Raw genomic sequence first — 19,289 nt, forward strand, 5'->3', positions numbered from 1 at the left:
ACCTCCTCCTTCAGTGTCTGTGCAGTGCCCTCTACTGAGGGGGTTTGGTGTCAGGCCAGCTAGCAGAGGGGACATATTTAAAGGGCCTTGCTGCATCTTCACAGAGCAGGCAATGAAGGGTGAATCAAGTCGCTGGCATAGTCTGCTACTTCCGCTGCACAGCTTCCAGTGGCTTCCTTTTTACACCCACGTGACTCCCCTACAACAATAGAATAGTTGTATTTCTACCTGTCAAAGCAGCTCTCCTGCTTCCTGTTCTCACCTTGTCTTCCAAATGGGGAGTCCCAGCCCTAATTGTCTCAATCACTGTCCTCATGAATAATGCCTCATATTCAATCGCAGTCTCCCTGAATATTCTGTTACCTAAAGACTAGACTGTAATTCGAACTGAATTAACTAAATAAACTAAGTTAACTTCTAACAACTTGTTTATAAAATAATGAGAAGATGGCGGGAAAAGAAGAAAATTGTTAACCATGTACAAATAAACACATGTCTCTATCAAGTAAATGGAAAATATGCAAAACTGCTAGAGTTCTCATTTATGTATTTGTTCACAAGACCATGTTTGCTATCCAGCTTCCTTCTCCCATTTCTCATCCTTTAAGTTATCTGCACTCTGCTGGGACCTCAGCAGGGCCAGCTTTTACCTGGTGGAGTGACCCAAAACCCTTGATTCTTGAAGGATCTGAATCCTTGGTCTTCGGCTTTCCTTGCTCCCCCCCCCCCCGCCCTTTTTTTTTGTTGTTCTTGTAGTTTTTCATTAACCCTTACTTTTGATTATGGAACTAAGGTACCTGAGAGAATCTGCTAGTTCCAGAGATTATCTTCCTGGCTTGTATGGTGTCCAGCAACCCGATTTCTCCTTGGTAACTGGGATTAGTCACTCCAGCTCATGAAGTAACTCCTTTTTGTCTGTTGATTCAGCAGCATAAGCGGCTCCCCAAAAAGTCAATGACTCGTGTTACAATGCAATCATTATTGCAGTATCCTCTTGGTGGGGGGCAACACTCAGAGCCCCTAGACCCTTTCAGAGATACGGGGGTGAAGTGGGGGCCAGATGCAAGGATCACGGGGAGAGTAAGTGAAGAGCCTCTGGAGCTGGCAGTTGTGAACTCTTCTATAGAGAAGGCTAGAAAAGTGGAAAATCACACAGGTGTGGACCGTTGGTCACTTTAGGGTGAGGAGGGGCAGGGACAGAATCAGATCCAGGCTTGTGGCTTTCCAGACAGAAGGCCCCACCAGGGCCTCATGGGAGCTTCCAGCCTGGCCCCTGTGGCCTGCCTCCTAGACGCGGGATGCCCATCAACTCCCAGACGTGTGGCCCATCACCGCACATACATCCCCACCCCCCTAAGGCAGGATTCCTCCTGAGTCACCGCGTTCGGAAATGCGTACTTCTGTATGGAGCTCTGTATCGGCTCATTTTGGCTCCTCAGAACAACTTCAGCTCCTTACCAGTGTCTATTTTGAGTAAAAACCATTTTTTCCCCCTCTTTGCTTTTGGGGCTGTGTCATGGTAACCATAAAGTATGAGCCTAGGACTCTGATTCAACTCATCTCTGCCCATGTGGCCACCATAATGGCAGCACTGGGTGTGATTATAAATGCTCATGCTGGTGGTGCCCCAGCCTCGAGGGTGGTGTGACAGCCACAAGCCATCTTGCTGTGACTCCAGAGCCGGCAGATGGGCTTTGAAGTGGGGGACAGCATGGCAGGGTTGTTGGCCTGTCGCCAGTGGCTTTTGGTGTTCTATGGGCAGCTGGTGGTTTGGGTGGGAAGGACGTTTCTGGAAGTCAGAATGATGGTATGATGACAATCCTCTCCCTCGTATTGAGCGAGAATGAGCAATCAGAAAGTGGCACTGGGGCCTCCCCCGCCCCCTTATCTAGCCCCAGTCTTGTGACCAAGAGAGGCTGTGGCGGGGAGGGGGAAGACGTGGCAGATAAACATCTCCGTCTGGGAGGCCATGCTGCCTCCCTTTAGCTTTCTGCTGCCCCCAGCTTACCAAGTTTATCACCACCCTGGCAGATGATTGGGTGGTGTGGGGTGCACGATACTCTTCTGTCTTCTGTCACCCACAGGACACGTTTGCACCTCCTCCTAAGCTCAAGTGGGAAATTCAGCCTTGAGCCTGTTATCTGCAGGCTCAAGGGGCACAGACAGCTCAGCTGGGGGCCGTGCTACTCACATTCGTCGCCATGTTTGCAAGGACTCCTGAGTTAGATGAACCTGGATTCAGAATCCTGCCCGGGGACTTTCTCCCTGAAGTACTCTGGAGAGGAAATTAACCTCTCCAGGCCTCAGCTTATCCTTCTGTAAAATGGGAATAGTAGTAAAAACAACTTCATAGACTTCATAGGATGGTTCTGAGGATGAGATGGAGGCAGCGCGTGTCCCTTAGCACAGTGCCCAACACAGCAGGTGCTCAGTAAATAGAAGGATAAATACATGAGCGAATGGCTCCCGCATTGGGCAGGGCACTGAGTTGCATGATTAGAAGGTCGCATTGCCTGTTACCACCCCTCCCCCTGCCCTCACTGCCGACCAACCTCACCAGGAAAGAGAGATGACCTGGACACTTTGTTTTCTGATTAGTTCCTGCCCAAAGTTAAAATGTGGCTCAGTGGGAAAGAATCCACCTGCCAATGCAGGAGACCAGGGTTCGATCCCTGGGATGGGAAGATCCCCTGAAGAAGGGAAAGGCTACCCACTCCACTATTCTGACCTGGAGAATTCCATGTACTGTATAGCCCATGGGGTCGCAAAGAGTCAGACACGACTGAGCAACTTTCACTTTCACTAAGTTGAAACATGGCTCAGTGGTAAAGAATCCACCTGCCAATGCAGGACTCCAGGGTTCAATCCCTGGGTCAGGAAGATCCCCTGGAAGAGGAAATGGTAACCCACTCCAGTATTCTTACCTGGAAAATCCCCTGGACAGAGGAGCCTGGTGGGCTACCTATAGTCTGTGGGGTCGCAAAAGAGTCGGACCTGACTGAGTTACTAAGCGACAAAAGTTAACATGTCTGCAGTGGTCACTTGCTAATTGTAAGAGATCCTGATGGAATGAAAAACTGGGGGCCTCAGGGCGACAAGCCTGGATCTGTATTGATATCTGGCTCCCCCTACCACCCACATACTCTGTGACCTCAGCAGCTTTGCTAACCTCTCCTACCTCATTCTTCTCATCTAGGAAATGGGGATAAAAATAGTCTCCACTTCAGAGGGTTGGAGTGAGGTATAAAGATGAACAGGATGTTGAAACTGTAAAGCTCTTTCCACAGGGCCTAGCGCGTTGTAAGAATTGTAATCAGTATGGGCTCCTGTCTAAGTGAAGGACACTCACAGGCACTCCAGGGATGTCAACAAAGGAGAGAAAACTGTGGGCTTGGTTAGTCAGGGACCAATAATTGTTAAAATTGATTGAGTATTTTCTTTGTGTCAGGCACTGTGGTTAGCTTTTTTTTTTAAGTAATAATTTTAATGTTATTTTGTCCATTCTTCTTTGTGTGTTTTTTTTTTTTTGGCCATACCACCGAGCTTGCTGGATCTTAGTTCCCCCACCAAGGAATGGAACTTGGACCCCCTGTAGTGGCAGTGTAGAGTCCTAACCACTGGATATCAGGGAATTCCCTGTTACCATTTTTAATGCATCTCATTTTAATTCTCACAACAGGCCTGGGAAGTGGCAAGTGTCATTTTCCGCATTTTACAGCTGAGAAAACTGAGGCACAGGTATGCCTCAAGTTGCAAAGTTGTTGCTAGTTAAGCCAGAATTTGAACCCACGCAGTCAGGCCTTCCAGGTAAGACTTCAGGAGGTTGAGATTAGCGTATGAGTCAGCGTATGACTGTCAGCCAGAGGCACAGACTCACTCACACCTAAGTAGGGAAAGTCTCACATTACTCAGGGGAGGTTCAGAGATGACCAGCCTTCAGGTGCAGCTGGATTCAGGGGCCCCCAGACAGTGACTTCAGTGTTCCAGCCCTCTATCTCCATCCCTCAGGCAGACTTTCCCCAACACGGCCAGCAGCCCCTGACTCACATCTTATCATTGTTAGCATCTTTCCACTGCACCAAAACGCTCCTGGAGGGCCTCTGGTTGGCCCCGCCTGGTCACATGCTCACTGTGACTGGGGTTGGGGGTGGGGTCAGTGCAAACACCACAAAACCCCCTGGGAAGGAAAGGAAAGGAACTAGATAGACCCAAGCCAGCGAAGTCCACTACAAGTAGAGCAGACTACCAGCTTGAGGGGTGAAGAAGGAGCCCGGTGCCAAGATGGTTAGATATTTGTCCGCAATTCAAATACAGGATTTGAGATGGAGCAGGATAGTCTATCGTTATGGTGATCACATTAGGATCATTTTTGATGGAGAATTTGGGTTTGTGGGCTGTTATGGTTTTGTTTCTGGAAGAGGATAATTCCGTGCTGGCCCTTGCTGAGGTGAGACTTGCTTGACGGTCTAGTTGGTTCTGGTTGGAGAAGGCGTGAAGGCGAGGCTTTTGGGTGCATGGCCCAGGGTGCTGATGGTATTGGGGTTGGTGAAGAGGGTAGGAATGGTACTGGGGACAGTGTGGTGGTGGAGGTGGGAGCTGAACAGCAGGAGGGTGTGGGCAGGAGATGGTTGAGTTGTGGGTCTTGGGTCTGAGATGGACTGATGAGCAAGCGGCATCATGGTTAGGACTGTGGGCAGCCATGGCAGGTGGAGATGCAGTTTGGGAGGAATGTAAGGGAGCTGAGCTGTGCCGCGCATGGGCAGGACTTGGTGGAAATGATGTGCTGGGAGAATTAAACATTTCGTGAGGGGCGTGGTGGGGGGGCAAGGAGGAAGGTACCACTTTTAGAGCTGATGATGGAACTCTGTGTGGGTGTGAGGAGCTGATGATGGTTATTCTGTGGGATGTGATGGTTTCATAGAGTAATAGAGGTGGAAGGACTTAGCTGCACTCTTACGGAGGTGGATGGAGGCCAAGCCCACCCGATGGCTGCAGCTGGGATGTAAGCCCTCGTTCCCAGACCCATTCTCTCTTTTCAAAAATTACTCTTTATTTCTTCACAGTGATACATGCGTATAATTTAAGAAGTCAGACAGGACTAACATCTTTTCACAAAAATGCACTTGTTCCTCGCCTACTTCCACCTTCTTCTTCTCAGAGGCAACCACTTTTAGCTGTTTCTTCTAGCAATTTTACAGCTCGTGGATCTGAGTAATGTGTGTATTTTTGACTCTTCCGTTGTAGACATTTTCCATTGATTTCCTATGTAGTAAATAAGAACTTAACTCTCTTATATGGCCAGCCATGGCTTTCTACCCTGCCATCCTCCTACAGCTCTCGTGGTAGGCAGACTATTAATAGTACCTTACCAATGTTCTTTCAAAAATGTCTTATGCATAAAATAATATATGTATGTGTGTAGCTGTCAGGTTAATGGCCCCACAAAAATTCAGAGGATTAGGACGTGGCCACATCCACATCTGAACCTCGTGTACATGTGTCACCTCATGTGGCAAAAGAGCCTTTGCCGAAGTGGTTAAGTGAAGGATCTTGAGCTGGGGAGATTCATCCTGGATCACCTGGGTGGGCCCAGTGTCACCATCAGGATCTTTGAACGTGAGAGGCAGAGGCAGGCAGGTCAGAGTAGTGAGATGGGATAAAGACCAGCCATCACTGACTTTGAGGATGGAAGCGGGCCAGGAGCCAAGGAATGTGAGCCGCCTCCCAAAGCTGAAAAAGTCAAGAAAATGGATTCTCCCCAGGGCCTCTAGGAAAGAATACTGCCTGCCAACACCTTGATTTCAGCCCAGTGACAAGAACCATTTTGGACTTTGTTTAGACTTCTGACTTCCAGAACTTCAGGAAACAAATTTGTGTTTTTTTAAGGCATTAACTTTCTGGTAATTTGTAACAGGAGCCATAGGAAATTAATACACCATGTAATATGTATATATCCACATGCATACATGCAAACATGCATTCATTTGTAAGTTACATATATATATATGCTTATATGTATGTATACACACACACACACTTGTTAAATCAACTAATACAACTATTCACAGCTGAGCTTTTTACTGTACTACCTAAGTTTCCTTTTTTCCTCCTGAAGTGACTAATTACCTTGCTTCTTTATGTGCCTTATTTTCTTTATACCTTTTGCCCGTACCTGCCGCACCTGCTAATAGCTATCTGTATGGCTTTCCACAAGGGCAGTCACAGCAAGTATTATGTTTCAGTTCCATTTTTTGAGTTATCTGCTCTCAGCGCATACGGCACAGTGTAGCTGCTTTTCAGTGACTTCTTTCTGTGGTTTTCCTTGGCATTCCCGTCACCTTCCTTCTGGTTAGAATTCCTGTTTTCTGGAGCTCATGTCTTCTTGCTTGGTTTACTCCCCTGTTTGGAGCACATTGCCCACAACAGATCTGCATTTTTATCCAAATCCATTCAGCTCCTGAATCCAGACCCCAGAGTTAGAACAGCTAGTCACACCTGTAGTTCTGTCAGGTTAAAAAGACAGCCCCGGGGGTCAGGGGCATGGTGTTGACAGCACTCCAAGTTAGGAGGCTTCCCTCAGATATCTAGTGGTTCTTGGTTGTCCTTGCAGCATTAATAACAGGGCACTGAAATACAGATTAGAAGCTGGTTCACTTGCAGACCCATATTGGCTGATGTAAACAAGCCACTTGGAAACCATTTGGGTTCTGGTTGCTGGTATGGGTATTCTTAGACCTTTCTTCTTGTACTGATAAGATTCTGCTGAAAAGAAGGTAAGGATCTGGCTGCTGGTATTCTAGGAACCCAATGAGCGACTAGCCTGAGGTATTCAACATCACCATTGAAAATAACCTTCATCTCCTTGGGTTTGTGTTTTTGCATTTATTTGACAGCGCCAGGTCTTAGTTGCAGCACTTGGGATGTTTGATCTTTATTGCTGCATGCAGGACGTTTAATTGAGCATGTGAACTCTTAGTTGCAGCTTGTGGGTTCTACTTCCCTGACCAGGGATAGAACCCAGGCCCCCTGCATTGGGAGTCAGCCACCGGATCACCAGAGAAGTTGCCATCTCCTTGGTTTTGATTTATTGTTCTTGCTCTCAGCTGTGCTGGATGACTCTGTGCAAAGACCCTCTGTTTGGTGCTCTCCAGAGAGAAAACCTTCAGACTTTATGGTGGAAGTGTATCTAGATTTTAACTTCTTTCATTTGATCTTTTTCACACATACCTTCTCTTCACCCCTGGTTCCACGGGTGATCCATGGTGCTGTCATCCCAAGTGTCTTTAAAGGATTCTGTCATAAATCACTTGTCATGTACTGTCTGAAATTTGCCTGCTACAAGTCTGCTTTCCAGACCCCCACTTTTTGTTGGTGGTGTTTCCTCTCTGTTCAGCCCAATCTTGTGAATTTGTGTCTTAAACCATCTTTTCCCCACATTGGATTTAGAAGATTGCACATTTGGGCAGTTGGGTGTTTATATTCAGAATCCCAATCTTTTTCCATAACGGTTTTGTAACTGGAGCAGTGATGACAGTGACCATGTCAGTTGTGATACCAAGATACTTTCCTGTAGGATTCCTCAAAACAATTGTTTAAAAGTTCTTGTAAACATTATTCATGGCCACTGTGGACGTTAGCAGTATAAAGGAGAAAATAAAAGCTGCCTATCATGGTAGTGGGCCTTCCCTGGTGGCTCAGTGGTAAAGAATCTGCCTGCCAATGCAGGAGATGCCAGTTCGATCCCTGGATTGGGAGGATCCCCTGGAGAAGGAAACGGCAACCCACTCCAGGTTTCTTGCCTGGGAAATCACATGGATAGAGGAGCCTGTCAGGCCACAGTCCATGGGGTCCCAAAAGAGTCAGACACGACTTAGAGGTTAAACAACAACGAATCTTGGTGGGAGGGTTCTTGGCAAGGGTCTCTGTTTGGTGGTGGTTTGGTGATGCAGCCTTGGCACGGGTGAGGAGGGTGCTTTGGAGCCAGGAGCAGCAGGGCTGTCGTGTCATGCTGGGCACGTGCTGCTGCGTTGGGACCGTGGGCTCAGGAGCAGGTCTCTCCCCTCAGCAGGGCTGCTTGGGAGAAGAAGGAAGCATCTAAGGACAGGCAGGCAGCACTGTGTCCAGGCCTGGACCTTGACTGCCCCGGTGGGCCCCAGAGCTCTGCAGTGCATGGGCTGCCCGGCCCTGTGCTGGGTGATTTTCGATGATGCTGGCTGACTTGGAGGGACACTTACTGACAAGGCTGTTCCATCGGGTTACACGAAGGAGCCAGAAGGCTGACCCAGGTCAGCTGTGTTTGCTGTGTGGACAGAGTGTGCAGCTCAGGCGGGTAAGCAGGGGAGGGTGAGGGGGATGAGCATTTCCTTTCCGGGGTGTCTGCCCTCAGGGTCAACACCCTGTGATGTTCTGCTTTTTCCCTCCTGCTTCCTTCCTCTTGTCACCAGTGCTTTTTCTTACAGAAACCCCTGGACATTTCTAGCCCTCAGGGCAGCATTGAAACAAATTTCCTGGAGAGGGTTCTCTGTCCCTAAAGTACTTGGTGCCCAGCTCTGCATGGACGCCATGCTAGGCCCTCAGCGTTCCCGGAGATGCCCGGACCACCCCCACCCCCACCATCTGCTCCCACCCTTTGCCCTCAGGGCCTCCAGCAGCTTGGCAGGGCAGGACAGGGCTGGAAGACCTGGTTCTTGAAGATCAATCCAATGCTTCCATTTTACAGATGAGGAAACTGAGGGCCAGAGGAGCCCGAGTCAGGATTAGAGCCACCTCTGCTGACTCTGGGATCAGTGTTCTTCTTCCCAATCAGACTCTGCCTCTCTTGGCTTCCACCTCCTTTTCGAAGCTTTTGATGTGATGGGTGACTGGGGGATGTTTGTGCTAACAAACAAGGAATGGGTTTGAGGGGGACTTGCTGGCTAATGATGGACGGAAGCCCTGTGGAGTTCTGGGTTGGATTGGTGTCTGATGGGTTCCTGGGGTTGTCTCTGAGGGGTGGTATAAGCTGGGGGGATGGAGCTTTATAGAGATGCCCTGAGAGCTCTGGAGTTGGTGATCTGGGTTCAAGCCTCTGCTCTGACTCTGGAACACAGATAAGCCCTAGCCTTCTGCAACCTTAGATTCTACAGTAGATGGTAGTGATACTTCTATAGACGGTAGTAACCACTCGTGGAGATGGTAATAATAATACTCGTGGCTGCCCGAAGAGGAAGGCCCATTCTGGGTTTCGTACACCGTGGGACACATGGACCTGCTCTTGCTTCTGCACTGGCTATGCCAGCAGCTAATGGCACACACACGTTCTTCAGCCCAGGCATCCGTGGTCCACCTGCAGCTTCCTTAGGGCTCCCCTGGGCGGGGGTGGCACACCTTCAGCCCATCCAGGCTCTAACTTACGGGGGCCCCTCCTGTCCTGGCCCTAAGGAGGCCCTTCCTAGCGCCAGCTTCCCCTCCACACCACCCCAGCCCCCCAACGCCCATCCCCGGGGAGGGGCTGCACCCGTGGAAGACCCAAGCCTGCGCCTTCTCCGGTTCCTGGTTTTCCAGGGAGCCCTGGCTGGAGGGGGATGGGAGAAGAAGCCCTGGAGGGAGGGGGAATGGGGGAAGCAGAACCGGGAACTGGAAGGGGAAGGGTGTGGGTGGGCCTCGATCCAGCCTGCCTCCCACTTTCCTCCTGCCAGTCCCCTCCCTGTCCTGGCTGGCGCACTGGAGGCAGGGGCTTGGCCCAGGAGAACTCAGTGTCTCCTCCGAGTGAAGGGGGGGGCGGGTGAAGCCACAGCACCCCCACCCCCAGCTGAGGCCTGTGGTGGGGGTGGGGCCCAGGCTTTGTTAGTTCGCTGGCTTGAGGCCCACACCTGAAGCAGGGAGACTGAAAAGCCCCTAAAATTCAGCCTTGTGCCTTTGCAGGGCCCCTTGGAGCCCACCAGTTTCTGAGGGCAGATGGGGCCGGTTCACGGGTGGAGGGGCAGAGCAGCCTGGCCTCCTCCCTCGGCGTGGCTGCGGCCACAGCCTCTCCCGCCCACAGGGCGTCCCCACGACAGCTCTGCAGACCTAGGCCTTCAGCCTGGCCGCAGCCCCCGAGTTCAACCTCAGCTTTCTCCGGGCCCAGGCGCCCGTCCCGAAGTGAGGTGACATTCATTTCACTACATCCTGTGACTGCCGCTCACTTCCTCCACGTGGTGGGAGCGGTGTGGGGGTGGGGGTGCGGGGAGGACAGATCAGAGGAAAATGTAGCCGGGCTGGGGACCTCTGGGATTTCCCAGGGGGTGGTTGGGGGTGGGAGGGAGGCTGCGGGAAGCTTTCAAAGGAAAGAACAGACGTGAATGAAGACACGGGAGGAGGCGGGAGGCAGCTGTGAGTCCCACTGTGCCACAGCCGCGCGGAGGCCCCCGGGAGACTGTCGTCCCCTCGCTGCCTCGGAGGCAGGTGGCGGGCCCCCCGAGGGAAGCCAGGCAGGGCCCCGCTGCCAACTCGGTGGCCTCGATTTCCCCTGGTCCCTAGGGTGCCGGGTCCAGCCGGTGCCTGGGAAGAAGAGTCAGATTGGAGGGGCAGGCCTCACAGGCTGGGGGGTGGGGGGGCCCTGAAGCTTAGGGGCTGGCCCTGGGAGGGACTAGGGGTCAGGTGGGAGGGTCTGGGTGGGGGGGGCGGTGCCCGCCCTGCTGACCCCTCTCTTCTCTTCTTCCACAGGTGGAGTCACTGGAAGCCCAACCCCACCGGCAGCCTGAGGCCGCAGTTCCCCAGGGTTTCCGCTCCGCACCTGGATCTATGTCTAAGTTGTAACTCTTGCTTACCGAGACCACGATAATTCCTTCCCCAAAGCCCAGCAGCCCCCCAGCCCCGTGCAGCCCCAGCCTGCCTCCCACCGCCCAGCTGCCCGCGATGCCGGCCAGCGGCCCCGGGGACACCAGCGGCTCCGCTCCGGAGCGGGAAGAGGAGCGCAAGGTGAGCAGCTGACTGTGCAGGGATGAGGGGGAGAGCTGGGCGCTGGACCTCATTGCTCGTCTCCACATGGGGCTGTAGGGAGGAAGGAGTCTTCTTCTTTTGTGATAAGCAAACTGAGGTGTGAAGAGGTTAAATACTGGAGATCAGGCTCCAGGAGCTGGTCTCTAAGCCCACACCCCCACCCCTCCGCGGTGTTTGAGCCGAACTTCAGAGCCCAGGTCTGTGTGATTGTTAGGGGTCGGCCTGGCAGGGGCCCCAAACCTGGCTTCCTTTCTGAATCGGCCTCTTAACTAGCTGTGTGTCCTTAGGTCTGAGTCATTTTACCTAGTTTAGATCTGTTTGCCTGAGGGGTTAGTAGCTTTGGGGAGGCCAAAGACAAGTTCAAGGAGCTCTGTAGATGGGAGGCCTGGTGAGGACTCCCGCTGCCACACAGACAGCCCGGCTCACTGTGGGGTGTGGGGTGCGGTGAGCTCAGGGTGGCACCAGCCACGGTGGAGACACTGGTTTCCCGCCCCCACCCCACCCCGGCTCTGAGCAAGCGTCACTTCTGGCCCTAAAGCCAGTGACATCCTTGTTTTTAGGGCCCCAAGAGGGGTGACCTCTTTGCCCTTCTGCTGAACTCTAGGATGGGCCCAAGTCAGTTAGAGGAGATCCCTGCAGACTAGTGGGAGTCCCTGCTGGGTCCTGACTGGCTATCTGAGGACCTCACCAAGCCATGTCCACCTGTTGGCAGAACCACTCGAATCCCCAGGGATGGCAGGCCCCGCCTCCACCCTGACAGGGAAGCATGCCAGCCGTGACCTTCCTGGGGCGTCCCATCTGGTAGGCCCGGGCTGGTCCCCGCAGTGTCCTCTGCCTGCTCTCCTTTTCCTGAGCGGGTTTGAGGGGTGGTGGTGCTAGGTGGTAGCTGGGAGTAGCAGGGTGTGCTCACGGGGCACAGTTGGTCTTTCTGGAACCAGGGGGACACCTGACACCAGGCGTGGGACCCCTGAGCCCTCTGAGGAGCGGCAGCTCTGAGGACCGTGATCAGCCGCAGTTCCGAGACCCCGCTCCCTGCCTACTTTCCCCACTGTGTGTGCTCGGCCTCTTCTGAGGCTTGCTCATTCTTAGAGTCAGTTTCTGTTTTCTGGGTGATTTCCATCCATTTGGTCCTTGAGGACAGCCCTTGAAACAAGTGGGGCAAGGACAGATGGCCCTGGTTTGTAGACGAGGAAGCTGGGCCCAGCTAATCAGTGGTGAGTCCAGAAGAGAGCCCTGTCTCCTGCCCCACCTGTGTGGGTCCTGGTATGGACACACACACATACATGTGCATGCATGAAGCCCAGAAACCTGCCTTCCCAGCCAGGAACCCAGTAGAGTGCCTTAGGGTGAGAGGCCATGTATGCCCCCAAGCTGGGGACAAAGTGCATGCTGCAGCCCACCTGCTGGGGCTCCTAGGGGCTGCAGGTCAGTCCCTTTCTTTCTGATCCCATGGGCTTTCTGGGCTCCTCCCACCCAGGACTCAGACTGTAGCAGACCCACACCCTGCCATCAAAGAGCCAAGGCCACCTGCGGCCACCTGTGCTCTTGACCCGCAGCTGTGGCCATGACTAATTCCCTTCCCTCCTTGGGCCTGGCTTTGCTCCTCCTGACCCCCTCCCCTGGCCCAGTGTCCTTTCTGGTGCTGACACTGCTCTGTGTTTATACACCTGCAGTTGGTGGTCACCTGCCCCCCCACAGATGAAGGAGAGGGGGCAGACAGGCCACATTCCTCCCGTTACTGGCCAGGGCTTCCCTGGGCAGCAGAGCCCCCAGGGAGAGCAGCAGATGGGCTCACTATCATGACAATTCAGGACAGAGAAAAAGCACTGGCCAGAGAGTCCCAAGTCCCAGGCCCTAGGCCCGCGGATGTCATTTCCTGGAGATGTGACTTTCAGGCCCTCTGGGTTTGCATTTGCTCAGCTGTAAAATGGGGATAGTAACTCTCACTGTGCCTGTCTCATAGGGTGGTTGTGGAAGTCAGATGAGGTCACGGGCATGGAGTGCCCTGCAAACAGCAAAGTCTGGTCCAATTATGAGGGATTACGATTGCTATTATTATCTACCCATAGTAACTGCTCTGGCTCAAGAGGCAACAAACACACAGGCCCAGCGCCTGGTGCTGATAGAAGGAGCTGATAGACGGGGGCTGGGGCATGGCGGGCGCTCCTCCGTGGTGTGCATGCTGGCTCACCTGGCACGTCTCCCTGGCACCTCAGGGCTGCCTTTCGCGGCTCCAGGAGCCGCCCTGGGAGGGCGGGCAGAGATGCTGACAGCCACCTACGGCAGCCTGTGAAAGCCAGGCCTGGGGCAGGGGTGCCGCGTGGCTGCAGAGGGGAAGATGGGTTTGGGCCAGAGCCCAAGGAACCTGGCAGAGTTTCCAGGGGCGCCTGGCACAAAGGAGCTGCTTGGTGAGCCAGAGGGCAGGGGTGTGGCTGCCCACTGGCCCCTTCACCGCCTGGCCCCACGTGCCCTTCCCGCCTACCCCTCCTTCCCCAGCAGCACCGCCTCCCTGTACCTTTCACTGCTGTACTTCCTGGAGCCACCAGGCCTTTGTTTATGCTGCTTCCTCTGCCTGGTGTGCCCTTTCCCTGAGCTTCTCTCCTCCTTTCTGATCAAAGCCCTGGCTTCAGTCCGCCTTGAATTACAGAGAGAATCAGCGGTTCTCACACTGTGGTCTATAAACCAGCAATACCAGCAATACCTGGAAGCGTTAGATATGCAAATATTCAGGCCCCACCCCAGACCTGCTGAATCAGAAGCTCTGGGGAGAACCCAGCGATCCTTGTTTTAACCAGCCCTCTAGGGGACTTGAGAAGTACCGGTGTGGATCATATCCCGCCTTGCTGCTGCCCCTGGAGGGCAGGACCCCAATACTGTCATTGGGGTGGATCCTCAAGGCCTGACTAGCTCAGAGCAGATGCTCAGAAAATACCTTATGGATAGGAGAGGAGAATGAGAGTGGATGAGACTCCTTCACTGGAGAGCAGTCCCAGAGCTCGGATCAAGCAGGCAGGGCACAGTGCTGTGGTCAGTAGGCTGAGAGAGCAGAGAGGTGTCCTTCTGGCTCCTGCCCAGTGTCCCTTCTCCCTGCAGCCCCCCTCACCTTACCATCCGTCTGCTGGGCAGGGACGGGGCTGCTTGGGGAGACTGGGAGGAGGCAGGCTTGGAAGGGGTGCTGAGCTCTGGGGCTCTGGCCGGGAAGGGTCAGCTGGGTAAATGTGGCCACAGAGAAGGGAGGGGGAGGTAAACTGCAGGAAGGCCAGGAACCTGGGTCCTGGCTCAGGGGGAATCTTGGAGATGGGGTTCTAGGTCTCGCGTGGAGGGGAGAGGTGGGGCAGAGGAACAGGGCAGGGGACCAAGAGCGTTCCAAGCCTCGGGGTTGGAAGGGCCTCCTTGGATCCTCAAATGTGAATCAGTGCCTCACGAGGAGTCTAGGCCCCAGGCTGGGCCCCTCATCTTCCTGCTCCCCTTCTCCTTTGGCCTCAGAAACCTAACATATGCATTGAGTGCTGACTGTCTGCCAGGTGCTCTCTTAAGTTCTGTGCTTGCCTTCTTACAACTGCTCCCTAAGATAGGCTCTGTTATTTCCATCACTATCTTATTAAAGACTAAACTGATGCTCAGAGAGGTCAGGTCACTTGTTTAAGTCCACAGAGCTAGCAAGTGGTGGTGCTGGGATTATAACCCAGGCTTCTGGGCCTTTCAGGCTGCATCCCACGTGAAGGGGGAACAGAGTGGATGTTGCCTCCCCACTGTGATGTTCCGTGGTCCTAGCCACGTTTCTTCTGCTGCAAGTTAAAGAATGTTTATTTAGACTAAAAGTCGAGACGGTCAGAGAATGCTTTTCTCTGCATAGCCATGCTCTTGCCCTGGGGTGGATGTTGGGGACACTCATCCCTAGCAGGAGCTCACGTGTGCAGGCTAGTATGCACGACTGTGTACATGTGCACACGTGTGCGCTTGCACATGCACACACACACCCAATACATGCTCTTCTGTGTGAAGACACTGCTGTGTACATGTTGCTTCTTTCCCTTCTGCCTTCCCTCTTTTGTTTCTCTTCAAACTTAGGTTTTTTTCCAGTGCCTGGCACATAGTAGGGCTCCCCGAGTCTGTTGGGTGAACTGGATAGACCTCCCTGGAGGACCTAGCAAAAGGAAGGGGATAGGAAGATACAAGGATGGGTAAGCCATGCCTGCCCTCGGAGGCGGGCGGCTCCTCCTTGGACCCTCTCCTGCTGGGTAGGAGAAGCACCAGTGGTGGTGGTGGTGGGGAGATATGTATTTGTGCTGGGGAGCACAGCAGGTGTGCCCATGTATGCCTGTATGTGTGTCTTTACATACATGTGTATATATACACACATGTGGCCAGCGCCATGAAGGGAGCTTCTCCCTCCTCACCTAAGTCCAACCCAGAGGGCTGGCAAGCACTGACTTCCTGAGCTCTGGCTTGTGAGCTTCAGGGGCATCCTTGGGTGGGGTTCCCCTGGCTCCAGGCTCAGCTGTTCTTGCTGGTCCACAGGTCCGGCGTCCGCCCCCAGGCATGCCTTCCCTTTCATGCACTTAAAGCGCACATGGTCACTCAGGGCCGGCTCTTTTCTTTATAATTGTCATCATAGGGGTCGCTGAAATAGCCTTCCCTCTTACACATTTAAACAGTTCCAGAAAAGGCGGAAATACCCTTATCTCTTCAGGTACACAGCTAATAATAATGGTCCACGGACAATAAAAAATATCCACTTTTAGCTCAGTGGAGTCGATTAGATGCTCAGGCATGGAGAGCAGACGAGTGATGTAAATAGTGCCCCCACACAGCCCCAGAGCTGACCAGGACCTCCATTGTAGGGTTCAGGCTCTCTCAACTTCTCGAAGTTAGCTGCCACGACTTGTCACGTTTAACTTTGCAGTCAGTTCAGTCTTGAGTGGGGATCAGCTGGACTCTGGAGACAGGCCTGTGTTTGAATGTAGACTCAGCTACATGACTGCTGAGCATCGAAATGAGAGGTTTCCAGGAGACCGTGTGTGTGAGCGGTTAACACAGGGCCCTGGCACAGATTGAGTCTTATCATTTATTTTGGGTAGTTAACTAGCTGTCTGTCTACCTACCTTCTTACCTTTCTCCCCATTTGCTTATCTTGCTGCCTACCGCCCTATCTGCACATTGGTGCCCAAGATCTACTGTAGCCCCGAGGACTGAGGGCCTGGGAGAAGAATGGGGATGGTGCAGATGAGGGAGTGAGTGGTGTGGGTTTAAGCACCCTGAGAGCCCCTGGCCCTTTCTCCTGTCTCCCACTGAGCAGAAGCAAAACCAAGGCAAGTTGCAGGATGAACCCAAGTCCTATGGCAGCGGCTCTGCTATCTTTGGAGGCTCCATGAGGGGCCGTGGGCTGGGTGGGGAAGCCGAGCTCAGTTCTGTGGAGCGAAGAGGGCCGGCAGGGAGCTGAGCAGGAGAGGGTGTCCCAGGAAGAGTGTAAAGTGGGCTGATGCCTTTCCTCTCTGGCACCTGGGCTGGGCACAAGGACTGAACTTGGCCTGCAGCTGCCCTTATGGAGAGCCACAGAGCAACGAGGACTGTCACGTATAATCACCCCACTTAGCACATGCCAGCATGGAAAGGCAGAGTCTAGAGGACTGGCAATTTCCTCACTTAATCCTCACGTAACTGGAGGTGTCCACTGTCATTATCCCCATTTTTACAGGTGAGAAATTGAGGCTGAGAGAGGCTGAAAAACTTGGTAAAGGCCACATGGTGGCAGAGTGGTTTTACCTGGATTCTTTCTGTCCACGAAGTGAGGGTGGCTGGTGGGGCAAGGATGAGATGGTGGGCTGCACAGAACCTGGGTGGGCTGCTGAAGGGGTGAGGGCAGAGGCGCTTAGGAGCCACAGGGGAGGCAGCTAGCAGAGTGGCCATGCTCCATCCAGCCTTCAACACAGCACAGGCCCTTGTGTGTTTAGGTGGTGTCTCTCCCTCTGAACTGCGTTCCCTATTTGCTTATCTTTATATCTGGTACACAGTAGGTGCTCAATAAATGATTCTGAGCTCATCCACGGGCCTGGCCTCATGGCAGCCCCAGGACCGCAAGGGTGGGCATGGCTGGGCTGTGGTGGGCTGGGTGTATACTGGGGGAGTTTCTCTTTTGGAAAGCAGTGAGGCCCCAGCGTGGCGCACGGGGTATGAAGGACCTGGGAGAACCCATGGTGTGCAAGTGCCCAGGAGCTCTGAGGGTGGGAGGGGCCCAGAGGACATGGCCGCTGCCTGCTCAGGAATGGGGCCTTTTGGGAGCCGTGGAAGACCTTCATCAGTAATTATCACACGAAGCCCACCGAGCAGTCAGTGAATGCTTGTTGAATATTTTTGGATAGTTGGAATAGAGGACTGCTGAGCTCTGGGAGGTGGCTGAGAGCAGGAGAGGCAGGGGCCCAGGAGGGCCGTGTGGAAGTGTGAGCACCAACAGAAGTGTCCCATGGCTCTGCCCTCCTGCCCGGCCTCCTGCAGCTCACCCTGAGGCCACCTTTCCACGGGCTGGCCTGGGCCTGCTGGGCATGTGCGTGTGCATGAGCGTGTGTGGGGTGGCCCGGGGGTGGGGGTGGGGGGTCCTGTGCCCGTAGCTCTGCAGGCTGGGGACTCAGGTGCCCAGAACGGGCTCTGCCTGCCAGAGAAGCCAATTTGTTTCACTGAATTCCACGACCACAGACAGATCCTGGGAGGCCGGCCAGCCAGCTGGCGAAGGCTGGTACGTGCTTCTTGTCCCGGGGGGCCCAGGCAAGTGGCTGGCTAGATCCGGCAAGTTCATCCCCTCAACTCAAACACCAACTTGAGACATCTGCTCAGCGGATGCCGGGTTGTTAGCATCCGGTGTGCGTTCCGAAGGGAGCATGTGTGTCTCGCCGGCTATCTCTGGGTGAGGGCCTCGTGGGATATGCTGTCTCTTAGGGGGAGGGGTCCCTGTCTAGGCATGAGGCCCCTGAGACAACCGTGTGTGGATGTGTGTGTGTGTGTGTATGAATGCCAGCGCATACCTTTACCTTGGCTTGCCTGCCTGCTCATGTCACACATATGTACATGTGCCAGGAACACACGGCAGAGGAGGGTATCATGGCATGTTGCTGTGGAAAGATCCAGGGGCTGGGAATGAAAAGATTTAAATTTTGGTCCTTAAGGCCTCCCTTGCTGGCTCTCTGATCTCTGAAAGAACCACCCTGAGCTTCAGATTTCCCGCCTGCGTAATGGAAAAAAAAAAAGAACCAGCTCTACTTTCTGTAAGGCATAAGAATAAAATGAAATAACGTATGTGAAAATGCTTTGTTAATTACCACGTACTGTACAAATACGAGAGATTATTATCGTCATGGCCCAGCTCCTCAGAATGAGAAGTTGTATGTGGCTTAAAATAATCCATCCAGTGAGCTGTGTTAAAATGTAGGTCAAATCCTAGCCTCAGAAGTTGAGAGAGCCTGATGATAACTGCCTCATCTAACAGGCCTCCAAATGAGAAGGGGCTTTGAAACCTGTAAAGGGTTACGTAAATCGAAGTGACAGGATCATGTTTAAGACGAGAAGCTACATTTTAGTCACCCTGTTTCCTGATTTGCAGTTGTAATGATCAAGCAGCACTGATCCTCCTGCTCAGTTGTACTAGTGCAGATTTGTGGATTTGCACACGTGTGTCTCTCTCTGTATGTGTGTGGACTTGTTTATTGAGCATCTACTACGTGAGAGTCATTCATCAAGTATTTTGAGTCCCTGCCCTGCACCAGGTGCAGGGGATGGAGGCATTGGGGACAGAGGCCAAAGAGAATAAGAGAGTTCCTTCCCTGGAGGGGCTCATGGCCTGGCCAGGAGGAGAGGCAGCAGTCAGTTACAGTGTTGGAGAGTGGGTACTCTGTGAGAGGAAGCACCCAGAGACTCAGTCCAGTGGAGGGATGGGAGGAGGAGCCTGGGGGGGAAAGGAAGGGAATCTAGGAGGTGAGTTTGGAAAAGTCAGGGTTTGCTGGTCAACCTGAGAGGAAGGTAGTCGTGGCAGAAGCCAGGGTCTGTATCAAAGTCCCAGGGAGGAAGCAGCCCACATTGGCACCTGGTATGGTGGTTTTGCAATGGCCGGAGCTGCCGGCTGGAATCCTAGGGCCTGCCTTCACCCGGGCTAAGGAGCTTGGGCTGATCCCGCAGGGCCCTGGGAGCCCCCTCCACAAGGGCTTAAGCTCTGTGGAGTGACATAATCAGCTTTGCATTTTGGAAAGATCACGGAGCCCCAGTGTTCCTGAGGATCGCACTGCGGCGGGTACCAGCCAGATGTTGGGGTTTGTCTGAGCAGTGAGTGATGGCTGCATATG

At 53.3% G+C, this 19,289-nt stretch overlaps 1 protein-coding gene across 6 annotated transcripts in view; it reads left to right on the forward strand.

Annotated features, from left to right (window-relative positions):
• The window catches only part of DNMT3A (DNA methyltransferase 3 alpha), a 105,166-nt gene that overhangs the window by 15,898 nt on the left and 69,979 nt on the right, over positions 1-19,289 (forward strand). For 5 of the 6 annotated variants that reach the window (XR_011482108.1, XM_070450805.1, XM_070450815.1 and 2 more), the window contains exon 2: positions 10,684-10,938. Coding sequence is in view for 5 of the 6 variants with exons in the window: in XM_070450805.1 (XP_070306906.1) it covers positions 10,876-10,938 (63 nt within the window). In the remaining variant the exon portion in view is untranslated. Of the gene's footprint in view, positions 1-10,312; positions 10,419-10,683; positions 10,939-19,289 lie in introns of those variants that run through there. The other variant, XM_070450809.1, reaches the window with a different exon arrangement.

This window comes from Odocoileus virginianus, chromosome 2 (assembly GCF_023699985.2).
Source record: "Odocoileus virginianus isolate 20LAN1187 ecotype Illinois chromosome 2, Ovbor_1.2, whole genome shotgun sequence".
Classification (NCBI taxonomy): Eukaryota; Metazoa; Chordata; class Mammalia; order Artiodactyla; family Cervidae; genus Odocoileus; species Odocoileus virginianus.